Source organism: Danio aesculapii, chromosome 18, assembly GCF_903798145.1.
Source record: "Danio aesculapii chromosome 18, fDanAes4.1, whole genome shotgun sequence".
NCBI classification, from domain to species: Eukaryota; Metazoa; Chordata; class Actinopteri; order Cypriniformes; family Danionidae; genus Danio; species Danio aesculapii.
The window spans coordinates 45,412,356-45,431,884 of record NC_079452.1 but is presented as its reverse complement, the minus strand read 5'-3'; the positions used below and the strand labels follow the sequence as shown (position 1 = coordinate 45,431,884).

The following is a 19,529-nucleotide window of genomic DNA, read 5'->3' as shown; positions in this document are numbered from 1 at the left end:
TGTGTCGGGGACCCAAAAAGGTTAGAGATTGTTTATTAGAATATAAATTCTTTCCAAATAGAGATATGAAGTCATCTGGTGAAATTGTATTCATGATGCAATATATATAGCAAAAAATATATATCGCAATGTTAGATTTTTCCAATATAGTGCAGCCTTAACACACACACACTTACACACACACACACACACACACAGCTATGAAAAAAAACCTATCTGGATGTACTTGATTTTCTAGGTATGCGTTTGTAAAATGTTATTATTTGTTTCATTCCATAAAGAATCTCTAATTAAAAGAACAATATTTTCATCTTAATGTTGTTTTCTTTTTGTGATTGAAAATCAGGGTTATGCCAGCAGACTTTCTTGCTTAATTAAGAATTAAGACAAATTACAGTAAAATATTAATAGTGGAAAATAGTGGTTATGCACATTAATTAAATGTTTTTCACTCTAAGAAAAAAAGATTCTTTAAACATTCTGTTCAAAGCTCGTTGGGAGTTTAAAATTTTCTTCTTGAACCTTTATTTTTAAGAGCATAGACCGGGGACTGTTTGTACAAACATTCAATTTTCGGCAATCTGCTATGACGAGCACCTAAAGAAAAGTCTTCCATCTGTTTGGGGTTCGGGAGCAGGTCTCTCAGGAGAAGAGAAACCCAGAGAACTCATGCAAGCATGAACACACACACACACACACACACACACACACACACACACACACACACACACACAGGTATAAAACAATCTACAGACATCAGCAGCAGGTGCCCTATTTGTTATTTCTGTACAATCCATGTGTTCACTAAATGAAGCAGCAAACATAACTTGCAACAGTAAATGTTTAGTTGAGCTATATTAAAGTCAGCAGAAGTGGATTTCAGGTTACCCCGCTGTCAGAGCACTGAATTAACCAATTTCAGCCCCCGGTAGAAAAAAGGTTTCCCATAGAGTAACCTATTTTAAAGCTCTCAAATGTGAGTCGATGACAGCGTGCTCCCGCTGTATGCAGTGCTAACCTAGTTAAGGCTAAGTCAGCAGGACTTTTGCTGGCTCCTGAAATTCCCCAGGTACTATGTTAGCCTAGTTACAGAAGATGATGAACATCTGTCAAATAGCACAGTTGCTCAAACACCACAAGTTTGCAGTCCTTTTATGATACGTCGTTATTTTCTGTATCCTCTCATTTACGCTTTAGTAACATTTGAATCGTTTTCACCGTCATTTGACCTCAAAGACATGCATGTTTAAGAAACACATCAGGTGATTCAAATATTCAGTGCGATGATTTATTCATTATAGGGTTTCAGCACTGAGTCACTGTGCATAATGTCGCAGCAGATATAATAAGAAATTGATGGTCTTCCATTATGCCTTGTGAAACATTACGTTGGATGTCTACAACTGCTCATATTAAACTTGAGCCTGGCCATTTGTTCCACATTAAGCAGGAAAACTGATTAATCCATGCCATTGTAATAAACGACTTTTCAAAGCTCTGTTAATATTATTGAAGATTACTGCAGTATATTTTGACAAGAAAAGGTATTTCAGGCTTTTTACTTAAACCTTTCATGTCCTCAATGTGTTTTTCATTCATTAATAAATAAAATGCACTTGCATTTTTTTGTGTGTGAGAACAAAGTTTTAAAGTAACTCCTAAACCAAAAACTTATTTAGGATTTTAATTCTGTATCCAAATATCTTTGGCTCAAAATAAGTGCCATGTAATTACCCAAAATGCTAAGACTCTGTCACAGAGAAGGCGCCAATTAGCAAAGGGCAAACTGAATGTCATGACAGAACCAGAAATTAATTAAAAGTGTTGCAGCAAGGGCTGTGTTTACTGTTTTTACAGCGATATTTTCTCATATTTTTCAAAAAATGCCTCAACGGACATGTCTACCAGAATTCAAGTACACTACCTGACAAAAGTCTTGTCGCCAATCCAAGTTTTAGAAACAACAAATAATAACTTGACTTCTAGTTGATCATTTTAATTATTTCATTAGGACAGTAAGGTCTGACTTACTTAGACAAAAGTCTCGTCACTTAACAGAAATAATGTACAGTATAGAATATAAAGTTATGCTGCAGTGGAAAAAGAATTAATATTGTGTATGACTCCCATGAGCTTGGAGGACTGCATCCATACATCTCTGCAATAACTCAAATAACTTATTAATAAAGTCATCTGGAATGACAAAGAAAGCGTTCTTCAGGACTCCCAGAGTTCATCAAGATTCTTTGGATTCATCTTCAATGCCTCCTCCATATTACCCTAGACATGCTCAATAATGTTCATATCTGGTGACTGGGCTGGCTAATCCTGGAGCACCTTGACCATCTTTGCTTTCAGGAACAGGCTGAAGAATGAGAAGGAGCGCTATCCTGCTGAAGAATTTGCCCTCTCCTGTGGTTTGTAATGTAACTGGCAGTACAAATGTCTTGATATCTCAGGCTGTTGATGTTGCCATCCACTCTGCAAATCTCTTGTACGCCCCCATTACTGAATGTAACCCCAAACCATGATTATTCCTTCACCAAGCTTGACAGATTTTTGTGAGAATCTTGGGTCCATGTGGGTTCCAATAGGTCTTCGGCAGTATTTGTGATGGTTTGGATGCAGTTCAACAGATGACTCATCAGATCAATCTGCCTTTTGCCACTTTTCCAAATGATCAACTAGACGTCAAGTTATTATTTGTTGCTCTTACAACTGAGATTGACGACAAGACTTTTGTCAGGTAGTGTACATCTGCATCAAAAATTTGTAAATAAAGAAAATTACAATAAACCTTATAACTTAAGACAGTTAAAACCAATATACAGTATAGTGCCCAGTGTAAACAAGTACACTCTAAGGATTTCTCAGAATAATATCCATCAGGATTTCGAACTAATCCTTTCTATGGGATTCTATATAGTGAGATATTTGTGCAAATCGGGTTTATTGGTTTTACATAAGATTAATCAGCACCAACGGGAAAAGTGGAATAATTTTAACAATATCCTTTATGATTACTGAACAAAAACAGCACACTCTATTAACATATTAGGAGAATTTTGAAAAATAAAATTGATTTAAACAGGAAAAAAAAAAAACAAGACGATTATTATTTATTATAAAAGTCATATCTGTAAAGCATGCCAATTTATCAAATCTATACATAGATAAACTCCCTCCTCTCTTATGCACCAGACACTTTGTTAAAAATGACAGATAGCTCTTTTATATATTTTTATACTTAGTACTTTTTTCAACAGCCACATACTCCATATCGAAAGTCTTTAAATGGGTCATATTGGCTTTTGTTTTCTATTGCATAACTTCCATTTCTCCATAATTTAGATTCTATTGTTATTATTTTTGTTTGTTACTCTTGTTATTATTTTAAGACCGGGAGTGGTTGTGTAATTTACAGCTTTTCATATACTGTGTATGACTCTGTACAGTTAAAGTCAGAATTATTAGCCCCCCTGAATTATTAGCCCCCCCTGTAAATTTTTTTCCCTAATTTCTGTTTAACGGAGAGAAGATTGTTTCAACACATTTCTAAACATAATAGTTTTATTAACTCATTTCTAATAATTGATTTATTTTATCTTTGCCATGATGACAGTAAATAATATTACACTAGATATTTTTTAAGACACTTCTATACAGCTTAAAGTGACATTTAAACACTTAACTAGGTTAATTAGGTTAACTAGGCAGGTTAGGGTAATTAGGCAAGTTATTGTATAATGATGGTTTGTTCTGTAGACTATTGAAAAAATATATAGCTTGAAGGGGCTAATGATTTTGACCTTAAAATGGATTTTTTAAAATATTAAAACTGCTTTTATTCTAGGCAAAATAAAACAAATAAAACTTTCTCCAGAAGAAAAAATATTATCAGACATACTGTGAAAATTTCCTTGCTCTGTTAAACATCATTTGGGAAATTCAAAAAGGGCTAATAATTCTGAATTTGAATTAATCTAAATATTATTGTTAAGCAAATCTTATCAACCACTAGTAGATTAGATTAGATTCAACTTTATTGTCATTACACATGTACAAGGCAACAAAATGCAGTTTAGGTCTAACCAGAAGTGCAATAGCAGCAAGTGCAGGATATAGGTACACTGTAAAACCCAAAAAGCTAAGTAACTCAAACCATTTGAGGAAACCGATTGCAAAAAAACATTTACTGTAAGTTCAAAAACGAATCCTAATGAGTACTGTGAACTTACTCCATTTGAGTAAAAGCAATTTGATCATAGTAAAACCCAATAAATGAAGAGAACTCAAACCAACTGAGTACTGTAAAACCCAATAAGTTAAGGCAATTCAAACCATTTGAGCAAACAGATTACAAAAAACTATTTGAGTTAAAAAAAAATCTATATGAGTACTGTGAACTTACTCCATTTAAGTTGAAGTAATGAGGTATTTAACTTATTACCTTGAACACTGAGTTCAAAACTCTTTTCAAATGAGTAGAATTAACTTTAAGTCAATTTTGAGTTGAATTTTGAGTACACTCATGTCATTTGATAAAGTTGACTGTTGGGTTTTACAGTGTATAAAAGTTATAAAGTGAAATTATATAGAAAAACTAGGGGGGGGGATATTTACAGATGGTTGTACTTTGAACATTATATAGAAGCTGTATTAACTTTGAACAGAGATTTACAATAAATGAATATATCTTCAGGTTGCTATTAATAATCAGAATTATGCAGATAGATATGAACATAACTACAAATGTATATGTGCAGTGGATTTGTACAATTCAAGATGAATTAGTGCAATGAATGTCCAATTTTAGTAACTATTAACTCTTTTTAGTATAATATTATTTATGAAAACTCTAAATGCACAGTGTTTTGAGCAGATAAACATTAGAAATGCTTGTCTATAAATTGTGACCATTTTTTAAAGCCTGGGGTTTATTAATGCACGACTGGTGTTGAAATCCCCCTACAGTGTTGTACTGAATGCTTAGTATGTGTTAGTATAGTGTTTCCACTCAGTAACCTTGCACTTTTTCCTGAGAAAGACATGTGTTACCATCTTTCTGAATAACATGCATTCCATAACATACTTCACTGAGTTTCCATCCACATTTTTGGAGTTGGCTTGAGTCTACTTTGAAGAAACCGCATAAGGATGAGACAAAGGCTTGATTAGGTCACCCCGTCACATCAACCCCAAGAAAATCCTTTACTACCCCTCTCTTTCTTGCCTGTATCTAAGCAACGCTGGCAGATCGGAAAGGGTGGGTTCAGAGTGGAATGAGACCCTCACATCAATGAGAGATGTTTTTGGACACAAAGCCACGGGTCCCCCTCTTGAGTGCTTCTATATGCATGATGCGGGTCAGGGACCACTCAAGCTACACAAATCTGACACTGCTTTCAAAATAAACAAAGAAAGTGGTGAGACGTTAATGGAGTGAAAGCCACATCAGCACAGTCCACAACAGGTTATCTCAATGACCACAAATGACAAAATTCAGTGATGCTCGTGCTTTTTCATACCTTGCAAAGCCTCTTAGGATGCACAGCCCTCCGTCATGATGTTGGGGCAGTTTCTGGATGTAAAGGCAGCCACTTCACCCCCTCTCTGGAATGTAAATTTCTGCAGACTGTTGTAGATGTTGCACTAAATGAGCAGCATTCAGCCTCCATATGATTATTCAGATCAATTCCTCGTCGGTGGTCGTTCCCAGCGTCCTCACACTATGCTGATGCAGATGTGCACTAGTGCTTTGTCCTGCTGTCTGTTATTTATCGTCTCTAAGCCCTTGGATAATATGCAACAATGTAATTCTCACAATGCTGCGTGCAGTCCGTGTGTGTGTGTGTGTGTGTGAGTGTGTGTATATGTGTGATGCCCCCCTTTCAACAAGATACCCTCACCCCGTATTCTCCAATCGCGTTTTACTGTCTAATGGGATATGTAGTTCTTTTAATTATGTGTAAGTGAACTGCGAGTCGTTGTTTTACCTGAGCACTTACTCCGGTGATGTGTCTAATGCATTTTTCTTGTGTATAGATGTAGGCAAGAACTGAAAAGTGGTGTGAAATGGTGTCAGGTGTCGTTTGTGAGTTCGCTGCCTTTTCTGTACTACATTTCCCATGATGCATTTGGAACAGAAGGAATTCACAGCAGACCGCTAAGTGCTGTGATTGAGGATGCTCGAGGAATAACTATAATACATACAAACTGTACGTAGCGGATACTATATTTATCCCTGTGTGTTTATAAATGCTTTATATTAATTAAACGTCGGTTTAAATGTGTAGTTAGTTATGCACTATTTTGTGTAATCTTATTAATTACTTTTTATAATATTAAAATGCGGCATTGGTAAGCTTTCAGACTGTTATTCTTCATAATGTACGGTTTACATACGTGGCATGAACGTTACAGTAATTCTTAATATGCATTGTGATTGATGCGATACTGCCGCCATGTGGATTTATATGTATACATGTATTGACACATACAGTTGATGTCAGAATTATAATCCTCCCTTTGAATTTGAACTATTTCCAAAATTATGTTTAACAGAGCAAGGATAACATTTTTTCTTCTGGCGAAAGTCTTATTTGTTTTATTATGGCTAGAATAAAAGCAGTTTTTAATTTTATTAAAAAAAAAAACATTTTAAGGTCAAAATTATTAGCCCCTTTAAGCTATTTTTTTCGATAGTCTACTGAACAAACCATCGTTATACAATAACTTGCCCAATTACCCTAACTTAATAAAGATAGTTAAACCTTTAAATGTCACTTTAAGCTGTAAAGAAGTACTTGAAAAATATCTAGTCAATTATTATTTACTGTCATCATGACAAAGATAAAATAAATCAGTTATGTTGTATGTAGTTTCAAATGAAAATATTACTATGGCTTTTAATACCATTAATAATAATAATAATAATAATAATAATAATAATAATAATAATAATAATAATAATCGTTAATATTAGAGTGATTTCTTAAGGATCATGTGACTCTGAAGACTGGAGTAAAGAAGCTGAAAATTAATCTTTAAAATTACTGAAATATAGTATTAAATTAAATTATAATCTATTTTTGAACAGTTATTTTATAGTGCAATAACATTTCACAATATTACAAATTGTACTGTATTTTTGATTAAATAAATGCAGCCTTGGTGAACAGGAGAAGCTTTAAAACATTTAAAAAATCCCATGACCCCAAACTTTTGACTAGTATATATATATATATATATATATATATATATATATATATATATATATATATATATATATAGATATATATATATATATATATATATATATATATATATAAACTCAATACAATGACAGAAATAAACAAATAAGTTGCCACCCAGAGATGATTGCAAAAATAAATAAATAAATTATTTAAACTAATTTAACTTTAATTTAACATAATTTGCCCGTATTACACCCTTATTTTGCTATAAAATAACAAAATTGCATTAAAATAATATTATGTAAAAACATTGACAAGTGAAAGATAACTTATCTAAATAGTTTCTTTGGTCATAAATAGAGAAGGTGATATAAATTATGTCATCGTTTCACACTGTAATGGAAAGAATGAAACACTATATTTGCCTTTAACGGTGCGGTAATTTTCTGGCATTTCCACAGCCACAGCACACACACAGGTTTGTTTTTGTGAATTATAGGGACACTATGTAGGTTTCCAAGTACAAAACACATTTTTTTAGAAATGGGGGTATCAGTAATGTCTTCATAAATTATGGAATATTCCATAATAAATCACCATGTCCTTAGTCAGAACCATGTCATTATACACATTTGTGTCCTGATGTCTTACACACACATACACGCGCGTGCAGAGAGAGAGAGAGAGAGAGAGAGAGAGAGAGAGAGAGAGAGAGAGAGAGAGAGAGTAAAGCACAATTGTTTAATTTTCTTTTCGAAGAAACATCCAGTTTGGCGAACAATACGTTTATTATTGGGATTGTATGTTACATGTACGTTGGACATGTTTTCCCTCAGTCAAACACTTAACAATTAAGTTAAGTGAAAAATATATTAAAATATGTATTAATGTTTATTTTAACTATAGTTTTATGGAATTTATAACATAACAACCAATTAAAAATAGAAGTGTGGAAAAAACTAATGTTTTTTTTCTGTTGTCGATCTTTTTACTCAGGCACATGTTCGGACAGTACTGATGTGCGCCAACAGAACTGCGAGGCCCTCTGTCGTTCCAGCGCCGTTTGAAATAACGAGCGATCAGGCCAATGAAAAATAAAAGTTTCTCATCTGATTGAAATCTACAACATCCTGATTGCTATCTCGGTAAATCATTTTCATACAGTTCATGGATAATCCATATTTCTTTGTTAATGTAAAATTTGCATCCAAAATCGACAGTTTAAACCATTCTTTTGACTATAAAGTTTGTTAGCCGGCTGGCTAATGATGAATGGACCATTCACTAAAGCTTGCAAAATCAAGTGTCGTTATCAGTAAATTGTGATTTAAATACGTTTTACATGAAGATAAAATATAGTAAAACTTATTTAGCGATTTTTTTTGTATGCATGTAGCTCGACGAACTGTCTAAATAGAAACTTTGCTAACGTTATTTGCTTTCACTGTGCAGTCTTTCGCTTTGTCTTTTCCTCAAAGTTTCCCTCAGGTTTATTTGCGAAGAGACGATATGTTTGCTGTAAACTGTGCCTAAAATGCGACTTATTTAATATTTCATAATTTTCACACAGCAACGTTGTTATTGCAATGTTACATTCTATCTGAAACCTAATAATAGCTGCGCAGTTCCAGCGTTTTGGATGTGACAGTAACAACTTAAAACACAAATTCACAAAGAAAGTATAACGTTATGTAAATATTTATATTGAAACATCTGTTTATATTTTACAAAACCACTAACTACAGAGTTATGGGAGCAGAAAATATCAATCTGTAAACATGTTTTATGTTTTAAATGAATGAAATAAACATGCGTTATGTATGTGACTGCGAGTCTACAGGATATCTATTTTGAAGAAATTCTGTGAATAAACTGTACAACCCAAAAGAAATGAAAAAGGAGAAGAGCTAGTTCACTATAGAACAAAAGTGATTGATTTCATTTTTGTTTTACATTTTTTTGCATTTATTTAGAAAAAAGTGTCATAATGAAAGTGCCACTTCTCTTATTAATGTGACATGTGAAATTGGCACTTTTGTGACTTTGGCAGATCAAATATAATTGTTTGAAAACATTGACAGAGACATTTTTGAGTATTTTTGCAGTGCTGTAAAATACAAGCCTACACACAAAACTTAGTAAGGATTTCGCTATTTTGCTAAACTATATTTTTATAATGGTAAGATTGACATGTGCATGGAATTGCTCAGCTATTCGTTGTTTTAAGCTTGACGTTTCTATACTATGTAAATGAAATAAGTAGTTATGTCGTTGTCCTCACCATTCAAGTAATGTATTTGTTTGTTTACTTTGGCGATGTTTTGCAGGTGCTGCTTAAGCTCGTTGTCCTGAGCTTGAAGGTCCAGTGACAGCAGCCATGTTTCTGTACAACATCACTTTGCAGAGGGCAACTGGCATCTCGCATGCCATCCATGGAAACTTCTCAGGTATGTCACAGCAGCACTATAATTTCTTAATAGCAGTGTGCTTCTGTAGTGACATTGTAATTGCAGTACCAAACGTGATTTTTGTTTTTCAAGAATGAAGCATGAAGATAAAATGCTAGTGCTTTTCCCCTTTTACTAGGAACCAAGCAGCAGGAGATTGTTGTTTCCAGAGGGAAAATTCTGGAGCTGCTGCGCCCTGATGCCAACACCGGGAAAGTTCACACACTGCTCACCATGGAGGTGTTTGGTGTTGTCCGCTCACTCATGGCCTTCAGGTTGACGGGTGGAACTAAAGGTCAGCAAGTTTGTCTAATTTTGGCTTACATTAACAGAAGATCTTAAATAATATTTATAAGATGTGACGTTACATTTTGCATGCACTGCAGCAGATAAATAAACAATCAGCATTTGTTTTTCCAAAACAGATATATCATTGAATCAAGATTAATTTAATTCAGATACTAACAAAGAAATTAGATGTTGCTTTTTAAATGCTTAATGTGAGTGTATTTATTTTAAATTAGGAATATATGTTATGTATTCAGTTTTAATAAAGCACATTTATTTTTGAGGCCATTGATAGATTATTGTTGTTATATAAATATATGTTATATGTTTGAAAGAAAAAGAGGTATTTTACTTACCAAATAAGTCTTAGTTTTAGTATCTTTAGACATTTGCACTGGAACCCAAGACAAAACTACTTTCGTTTTGCTTTATTAGGTTCATCTTAGGTAAGACAATCAAATATACATAATATTGATATATTTAGATATTTATACGCACTGATACAATTCACCAAACAAGAAATTGTCAAGAAAACATAATTGTACACTCTAAGTATGTAAATAATAAGGTAAAATACCACATATACAATATATACGAAAATATACACGCATAAGATAACCTAAAAACAAGAAAATAAAAAAAGAAACAGAAGGAAAAAAATCACAAAGAAAGAATAAGCATTTAAGGTACAGGTGTCTCCTTAATTTAGAAAAGGGCTCCAGACTTTCTGGAACTGTTTTGGTTTTTGTTTTATTGTGAATGAATCTTCCATTCTAAGGAATCAGAAACCAATTGACGATAAGAAGGGGGAGCTGCTGACTTCCCACACATAAGAATAATCTGGCCAGTAAAGTTTCAAAGGCTACACTATCAGCCAGAGCTGTGCGATTAATTGAAATCGGCAATCAATTTAAAGCATTGCAATTAGTCAATCCCAAGAGGCTGCGATTATGAATTATACATGTATTATTTAATTTCCCCCACCCCGAGGAAATGTGTGTCTGCCGTCTGTGTGACCGTCTTACTAGCCAATTGAGTGAGCACACTTTTGTTATGCCCAATCAGAATTGCACAACTCAACTATGCGGAACGCCCACAATAAAAAAATAAAAGAAAACAAACAGGAAAGCGCAGACAAGTGGGATGATGGCATCTGCTGCTTCAGAAGCATTGATAGACAAATTAGTATCAAAGAAAAAACAGCATTGGTAATGTGGGAATATTTTGGTTTCAAAGTCACAGGCACCGAACAAAAACAGGTCATATTTAAGAGCTGTCGCAGAATTATTGCCACGGCTTACAGATAGAGCTAAAGCTTGACTACGAAATTAAATCACAAATCAAATCGCAGTATGTCAAAAAAATCCCAATTAGATATTTTCCCCAAATCGCACAGCCCTATATTAGCCTGGTATGAATTTAATTCAACATATTCTATTAACAGTGCTGTTAAGGGGTTTGGGTCTATTGATAATGAAAATACCTGAAGACTTCCCCCAAAAATCAGACAGTTTCCAAAAGTATATTTAAAAACTTTTTCTAGTGTGTTCTGAAGTTACTGTCAGTTCTATCTAAATGTTAGTATTTTAGAGATTGAACAAATCTTAAAGCAGTTTTAATTCATTATAATTTTTCATCTATCATTTGAAAAATAATGGAGATCAGCATGTTATATTTTGAGATTAAATTTGAATATGATTTTTAGACTACGTTGTGGTGGGCAGTGACTCTGGTCGTATTGTGATCCTGGAGTACCATCCTTCCAAGAACATGTTTGAAAAAATCCACCAGGAGACCTTTGGCAAGAGTGGCTGCAGACGCATTGTGCCTGGGCAGTTTCTTGCTGTGGATCCTAAGGGAAGAGCTGTAATGATAGGTAAAACTATCTGTGTTCAGTGAAGTCTGCAGTATTTTTATGTAGCCAAATTTCCCATTCTCACACTTATCCTTTCATTTTTCCAGGTGCCACAGAGAAACAGAAGTTGGTTTACATCCTGAACAGAGATGCAGCAGCTCGCCTCACTATTTCCTCCCCTCTAGAGGCTCACAAGGCTAATACACTCGTCTACCATGTGGTTGGTGTGGACGTGGGCTTTGAGAACCCTATGTTTGCCTGCCTGGAAATGGACTATGAGGTCAGTGTTGTTATTGATAAATCTAGTGCTTTGTGTTGTAGCATGAGCAAAGATTCCAAGTGGGCCACAAAATGACTTCAGATCAGTGTTGTCAAATGGTACTGAAATTTTAAAACTCATTGGTGAAGAGTGATAAACCGTTGACTTTCATAGCCAATCACCATCATATCTGATGAGTACATGGACACAATAGCCAATCAGCATTGTTTTAAGAATGCACTCTATTGTTAGCGGGAAAATAGGATGTTTTTAAAATTTTAGCACAGATTGGTATCAAAATCGATATTTTTGCCAACCCAAATAAAGATTCATTTAAATTATATTAATGGTTTAGTTGAAAGAGTTGAATCATCAGGGTGTTCATACGGTCTTAAAGTCTTAAAATGTCTTAAATTTCAAAAACTAAATTTTAGGCCTTAAAGTAGGGATGTCAAACTCAATTCCTTAAGGGCCGCAACCCTACACAGTTTAGTTCAAGTCTTTCAGTCTTGTTTGAAACCTACAGGTAAGTGTGTTGAAGCAGGGCTAGAACTAAACTGTGCAGGGCTGCAGCCCTCCAGGAATTGAGTTTGACATCCCTGCCTTAAAGTGATAAATTCACTGAAATTATGAGTTTAAGGTCTTGAATAATTGTAAACAGGTTTTAATTTTCCTTTGTCCATAATAAGCTACCCAATTGGGCCAACATGCATCCTATCAATAACAATCTCAATAAAACTTTTAACAAGACTCTATTTACCAATATGGTTTAATTATCCTCCTTAAAATAATGTTTGTTTAAAAGTTCTCTGTGTATTTAAAGTCCATATATGGTAAGGGCACTGACCTGGACAGACTGTTGTGCGTAGATTTAGTTTATTATAGTTTTTAAAAATTTGTGTTAAATGTGTTTGCATACAACTAGGGTCTGCTTGTTTTGACAATTTATTTCAAACTTGTGGCTAAGAAATAACTTGGCCTGCATTAGTCCAAAATTTAATTCATAATGGTCTTAAATTTGACTTTGTGAAACCTGCAGAAACCATGATCATGATGTGGGTGCAGTTCACCCAAAAGTATGTGTTGTCATTTTCTTTTGTTGAACACAATAAGATTTTTTGAAGATTGTTAAAAAACTGTAGTCATTGACATCCATTAAAATATTCCAGCATTCTATAGAATGCTTCATTTTGTGTTCAACAGAAGAAAGATTTGAGTTGTGAGTAAAAAGTGAGTTTGGGTGAATTTATTACAATTTTCAGAATCTAGTCTGAATTAATGTTAATTAATGAAAACTGAAAATTATTATTATTTTTTTTATAACACACAGCTATTAACTTCTGGTAACACTAATGAATTAGTTATTATCTGTGTATTTGTATGTGGTCAGTGCTGTTATATTTAAAAAAATTCCCTTGTATTTGTATGAAGTATGTGGCTAATCGATAGCGTTAAATGGTTTTGCAGGAGGCAGATAATGATCCCACTGGAGAGGCAGCAGCAAACACACAGCAGACTCTGACCTTCTATGAGTTGGACTTGGGTCTCAACCATGTGGTGCGCAAGTACAGCGAGGCTCTGGAGGAACACGGCAACTTCCTCATCACAGGTTCTGAACTTTCAGAATGTCAAAATAGATTGTGCTAAATGGGGATTTACAAGAGTCCATGTTGCAATGGCCTAAGCAGAGCTCTTCTGTCATTCAGCACTTGGTCTTATTCTGTAAATATGTAGGCTTTTTTATATTAATTAAAAGTGTCAGTAAATACTATTATAGTCTAACAATTTTTTATAGACTTCAAGAAGCATCAGAAACAAAGGTTGTAAATTGCAAGTAATGTTTTATTACTGTGCTGTCAAAATGATGAATATCTTCATGTCTCTTCTCTGACTGTTTGGTGAAGAGATTGTTTTGATATCTGATTTTCATGCTTTCACAAAGTACATTTTGCTTTCAGAGGATTGAGTTTGTGTTAATCAGACTTTTCTCCATGTATATTGTAGTTCCCGGTGGTTCGGATGGTCCCAGTGGTGTGCTCATTTGCTCTGAGAATTATATCACCTACAAAAATTTCGGTGACCAGCCGGACATCCGTTGCCCGATCCCACGCAGGAGGGTGAGTTACTTTTTTTTTTTTTTTTTTTTAAGAGCACCATACACTAATCATTACTTTGAGGTTTTTAGTAATGAAACGATGAGCTTTTCATGTCTCTTCTCTGACTATTTAACTGGAGACACATAAAGACCTCTGATCATAATATTCCTTTTTGCATTCCTATGGTTGTTTAGTTCCTAGTCATTGTGTTTACAGAATAAATTAAACACAGATGTGAGATGTAACCACAGCGCCTTTCTCTTTTTCCACATCTTTCAGAATGACCTGGATGACCCTGAACGAGGCATGATCTTTGTCTGCTCTGCCACCCACAAGACCAAATCTATGTTTTTCTTTTTAGCCCAGACAGAACAGGGCGACATCTTTAAGGTTACACTGGAAACCGATGAGGAAATGGTGAGTGCGGCCTAATGACCTACTTGTCACCTGTTCATTTATTTCACAGATGTGTTGAACTTATTCTTCAATGCGAAAGTGCGATTTGTTTTTAGAACTTCCGATTCACTTGCCTATGGGCGAAATGACTAGGAATATAAACAGCAGAAAATGGTCAAACTGCTTGCTCTACAACCAAGTGTTTGCGTGACTGTACAGACAAAATAGAATAATATAAGAAAATATCAGTTTGCAACATCAAGCAGCAGAATGATCTGTTTTTAATATCTAAAAATGAAGGGAAGTGAATGAGACCGGAAGTCTTGAGCCAAAATGATTCAAATGGCTGCGCCCGCTCATCCGCAGAGAATAAGGTGAATAGAGTTTCAATCATGTTTGTATTTCAACTTATATAGTTGTGCTGCATTCCATTTAAAGGGATAGTTCACCCAAAATCAGAAAATTCTATCCTTATTTACTCACTCTTCACTTGTTTCTTTTCCCTGTTAAACACAAAATAAGATATTTCGGAAATGTTGGAAACCTGTAACCATTGACTTTTTTCATATGTTGGAAGGCAGTGGCTACAGGTTTTCAGCTTTTTTAAAAAGTGTTTTTTGTGTTCAACAGAAGAAAGAAAGTCATATAGTTTTGAACCACATAATGGGGTGTATGTTTTTAATTTTTGGGTGAATTATGCCTATAACATGGAAAGTCAGAACTCCATCCTACTTGGAAAGTGCAATAACTTTAACTGAAGGTGGATCTGGAAACTTTCAGCCTAGGCTTTGAACAAGTGTGGGTGTGTGGCATCACCTGAATACACAATTTATGCTAATCATTTACTTAAGCAAATAAAGTGTTGAAAATGTGTTGTCCCTATGCTATATTATCAGAAACTTTGTTTGCAGAGAAAGGGTGTGTAAAAGTCAATATAGAAAATTCACATTATTTGCACTCTGGCAAAATAAGTGACTTTGAATGCAATGCAGCAGAGTGCTTCTGATTAATTGAGCGATGTTATATGATGTGGGGTCTTTCCAATAAACTGGAGAAAAATTTAAATGCTGGAAAATTTTATGCTATATATGGATTGCATATAGCATCAGTCTTTTTTTTTTTTTTTTGTCATCTGCTTTAGAAATTCCTAATGTATATTGATGCGCTGAATTCAAATATGATAAGTAAAACAAAAGATAGGTTTACTTTTTCCAGAATAGTTTATTTGTGCCCCAGTAAAACTTGCTGGTATGATCTTTTGCATCACTTCAGATCAGTGACCCTGCAAATGGCAAAGATTTTCTTTTCCTGTTTAACTGCTGACAAAGAGTTTTTGCCACAGCATGTATGTGGGCCCGCATTTGTTCACATCTCAACATTCGCAGCTCGAATATAGATGACAGGCTGTCTTAAACATAGTGGTCATACTGTGCTTTTATGATGCATAATTTCCTTCACCACAAACACCGTAGCAGTTCTTCTGCAGTGTTCACACAATAGACAGCTCTCACTTTGGCTAAATGCAAATGTGCCCCTTTTGACAGTCAAACATGGACAAATAGACACAAAAAATACACATACACATTTAATTCAAGTTCAAAAGTCTTGTCATAACCCCAGTAACACTCAGGTTTTTTGCAATGAGTGATCTATAAAGGGTTAATAGTTACAGGGCCGAGAATGTCTATGTCTATATAAGTCTATTTATGGCTATACTCAGAATATGCCTTCTAATAAAAAAGCTTGTTGCTAATGAAATACCGAATATTTATCCTGATATATGGTATTATCATGATATTGACCTAAGCTTCCAAAAAGATTACTTTAACTGGTATAATAAACCAAAATACTTGGGGTATTGCTTATTGTATATACATGTTCAGAGTAAATAAATGTTTTGAGCAAATGAAATTTTGAAAGGAATGATAATGTACAATAGGTAACACTTTACAATAAATTCTCCTTGGTAAACATTAATGCATTAAAGTGAACAGTGAGTCATATTTAAATTCTTATTTCATTATTAACTATTTAGTAAAATCACTACCACTTGTTATTTTAAGGCGTTTTTTGGGCACTTCCTAAGAAATTAACATGACCTTAAAGTAATAAATGCTTTTGTAGTTATTACATTGACTTTAGTTAAATTGAACTGATTTTATCAAATGGAACCTAAGCTGTGCATAGTTAATGAACATTATTACTATTAATGGTTACATAATGTTCAATGGCGTAGGCCAGATTAGTGTGAAGATGTTCATTTTAATAATAAATTACATATTTAACATTTGGTCCTGTGATGAATAACCACTGCCAATACAACAGTCTTAATATTAAAGGGCACTCTAAAAGTTTACATTTTTGTTATGGTATTTTGAAATGCCCATGATGTCATTATAGCATGTAATGTTAATGCATTATCATGATATATTGAATATTGTTTAAAAAATTAAATGTATGCTGTAATCAGTGGCCATAAAGTTACTATATATGTTTTTTTGCTCTGGGTTAAAGGGTTAAAGGTTGACTATAATTACTATTTCTCATGTTAGATATGAAACATTAGGAGTGATGTTTTGGTTGTGCCAGAAATGATGAATATCTTCATGTCTCTTCTCTGACTGTTTGGTGAAGAGAGATTTTTGATATCTGATCTTCATGCACTCACCAAAGAAAGTGTTTGTGGATTTTTTATTTTTTATTTTTCAAAGAAGAAACTGAGATGTTGAAATAATATAAAATATTATCTATCCATCTTTTAGGTGACAGAGATTAGGATGAAGTATTTTGACACCATCCCAGTGGCCACAGCCATGTGTGTTTTGAAGACTGGATTCTTATTTGTTTCTTCAGAGTTTGGAAACCAGTAAGTATTTTTTATTTTGCATAATCTATCATTCATCTAAGGCTAATAGAGAACTTCTGATTTGATGGCATTTCCCCAAGTTTCAGTGCTTTAAGTAGCTTATACAGAAGCTGATTAAAAAGGGAGGAATGTGGGAGTTGTGGTTTCAGTTACCTGAAATCGATGTAGTCTGACTTTACCCATAGTTCTCATGCTCTGGTTAGACCAAAGCTTATTAGTAATCTGCACAGTGTGTTAAGCAGCGTTGAAGGTGTTACCATAACATGTTTTTTTTTCTGTTAGCTACCTGTATCAGATTGCCCACTTGGGTGATGATGATGAAGAACCAGAGTTTTCTTCTGCCATGCCTTTGGAAGAGGGAGATACCTTCTTTTTCCAACCTCGTCCCCTTAAAAACCTAGTGCTGGTGGACGAGCAAGAAAGTCTTTCACCCATTATGTCCTGCCAGGTTTGTAATGTGTATTTTGCAGTTAATTCATTAAATTAAGGCTGATGGTTATATATTAGTGGAAAACTACTGCTGGGAAGCTGGATTATAATTTGATACGACAGCAGATGTTTGGAAATGAATCACTATTTGGATGAATGCACTACTGAACTGCTTGTTACCAAATTCTTCATTTTAGTCATAAATCAATATGGGTAGTCAAGCATGTAAACGCTTTACACTTTTCCCCCCTTTTCTGCTTTTTAACATTTCTTGAGTATCTTACATAATGATGCCCCCCTGAAAGCAGTGTTCGGTTATTATTATTTACATTTTTATTGCAGATTGCTGATTTGGCTAATGAAGACACCCCGCAGCTGTATGTGGCGTGTGGCAGAGGACCCAGATCTACATTGAGGGTTTTGAGACACGGACTGGAGGTTTGTGTTGCTAGGAGTTGCAAAATGCATTTGTTTAGTAATTGCAAAATGGAAATGTGACACCCACAGCATCCTCTGCAGCTTCTGCGGTTTTACACTTCTGATTCTAGGTTTTCCAGAGACTATTAATATATTGATGTGTTAAATGGTACTATTTTTTTTTTAAGGTGTCAGAAATGGCTGTTTCAGAACTGCCTGGTAACCCCAATGCTGTGTGGACTGTCAGGAGACATGTTGAAGGTAAATGTCCATGTAAAACTAGCACAAACCATACATCTAATATATATGCACACCATAATAAATGTCAACTAAGTTACTATTTGTGGTTCTTCACTCAGTAAGGGATTAAAGTTTGACTATATTTACTATTTCTTATATTAGATGTGAAACAGTAGGAGTGATGTTTTGGTTGTGCCAGAAATGATGAATATCTTCATGTCTCTTCTCTGATTGTTTGGTGAAGAGAGATTTGTGATATCTGATCTTCATGCACTCACCAAAGAAAGTGTGTTTATTGAGGTTTCCAAACAAGAAAATTGTACAAGCAATTCTCTGGGGGAACACATTTGGGGGATTTATTTAGACTTGTCATTATATCCAAATTACTTTCTTGGCTGAAAGGAAATGTAAATGATTAGTTTTTAAAATAAATTTATGATGCTAAAGACATGGGCTGCATCCGAAATACCCAACTACTTGAGTAGGTACTACATTGGAATTTACTACATGACCATTAGAAAAGTATGTCCTATATAGTATGAATGTAAGTGGTATGATTGAAACTCTGATGTGCTACATTTGCCATTTGTCATTATCACTTGACTTACCTGTCTCTGTCACGCCACTTCACTCTCATTTATGAATTCCCTCGCATTGCATGATAGGATAGCATGTCCGTTGGATGCGAATTTCCAAATGTCGCTGGGAATAGTAGGTCATCCGGGTACTCCATGCCTAATGTTTTTTGAATACCATGAATTCAGACATGCTACTTCACTTGAGTATTGTTTTTAGTAGGGCTGTGCAATTAATCGAAAATCCGATTTCGATTTTGGCTTCTAACGATTATGAAAAAGCATTAATCGAAATAAACGATTATTGCATCATATACCGCCCCCTTTCCAGTTGTACACATTTGTTGCTCTGCAAAGCTCAGTTCCACATCAGTTCCATGTACTGTAATGCAACGTTTGCAGCACGGGATGCGCATCATTCATTGATGAACATTCGAATCATTCATGTTTAAAACCGCGAATGAG

At 34.4% G+C, this 19,529-nt stretch overlaps 2 protein-coding genes and 3 non-coding genes across 5 annotated transcripts in view; 4 read left to right on the top strand and 1 right to left on the bottom strand.

The window, feature by feature from the left end:
* Positions 1-5,864, bottom strand: part of st3gal2 (ST3 beta-galactoside alpha-2,3-sialyltransferase 2) — a 53,342-nt gene extending 47,478 nt beyond the window's left edge. Inside the window, exon 1 of the mRNA XM_056478268.1 lies at positions 5,529-5,864. The gene's annotated coding sequence lies outside the window, so the exon portion shown is untranslated. The remainder of the gene's footprint in view (positions 1-5,528) is intronic.
* Positions 5,865-8,240: 2,376 nt separating this feature from the next.
* Positions 8,241-19,529, top strand: part of sf3b3 (splicing factor 3b, subunit 3) — a 30,233-nt gene continuing 18,944 nt past the window's right edge. The window contains exons 1-12 of the mRNA XM_056478062.1: positions 8,241-8,341; positions 9,524-9,643; positions 9,783-9,938; positions 11,637-11,807; positions 11,894-12,066; positions 13,513-13,654; positions 14,050-14,162; positions 14,421-14,558; positions 17,300-17,403; positions 17,686-17,851; positions 18,175-18,270; positions 18,438-18,510. Of these exons, the coding sequence (XP_056334037.1) occupies positions 9,574-9,643; positions 9,783-9,938; positions 11,637-11,807; positions 11,894-12,066; positions 13,513-13,654; positions 14,050-14,162; positions 14,421-14,558; positions 17,300-17,403; positions 17,686-17,851; positions 18,175-18,270; positions 18,438-18,510 (1,402 nt within the window). The 5' untranslated portion in view covers positions 8,241-8,341; positions 9,524-9,573. The remainder of the gene's footprint in view (positions 8,342-9,523; positions 9,644-9,782; positions 9,939-11,636; positions 11,808-11,893; positions 12,067-13,512; positions 13,655-14,049; positions 14,163-14,420; positions 14,559-17,299; positions 17,404-17,685; positions 17,852-18,174; positions 18,271-18,437; positions 18,511-19,529) is intronic.
* Positions 13,899-13,975, top strand: LOC130246187 (small nucleolar RNA SNORD111). The gene has a single exon (XR_008839408.1). It is a non-coding gene; the product is annotated as a small nucleolar RNA SNORD111 (small nucleolar RNA).
* LOC130246185 (small nucleolar RNA SNORD111) lies at positions 17,120-17,201 on the top strand. The gene has a single exon (XR_008839406.1). It is a non-coding gene; the product is annotated as a small nucleolar RNA SNORD111 (small nucleolar RNA).
* Positions 18,682-18,763, top strand: LOC130246186 (small nucleolar RNA SNORD111). Its single transcript, XR_008839407.1, has one exon. It is a non-coding gene; the product is annotated as a small nucleolar RNA SNORD111 (small nucleolar RNA).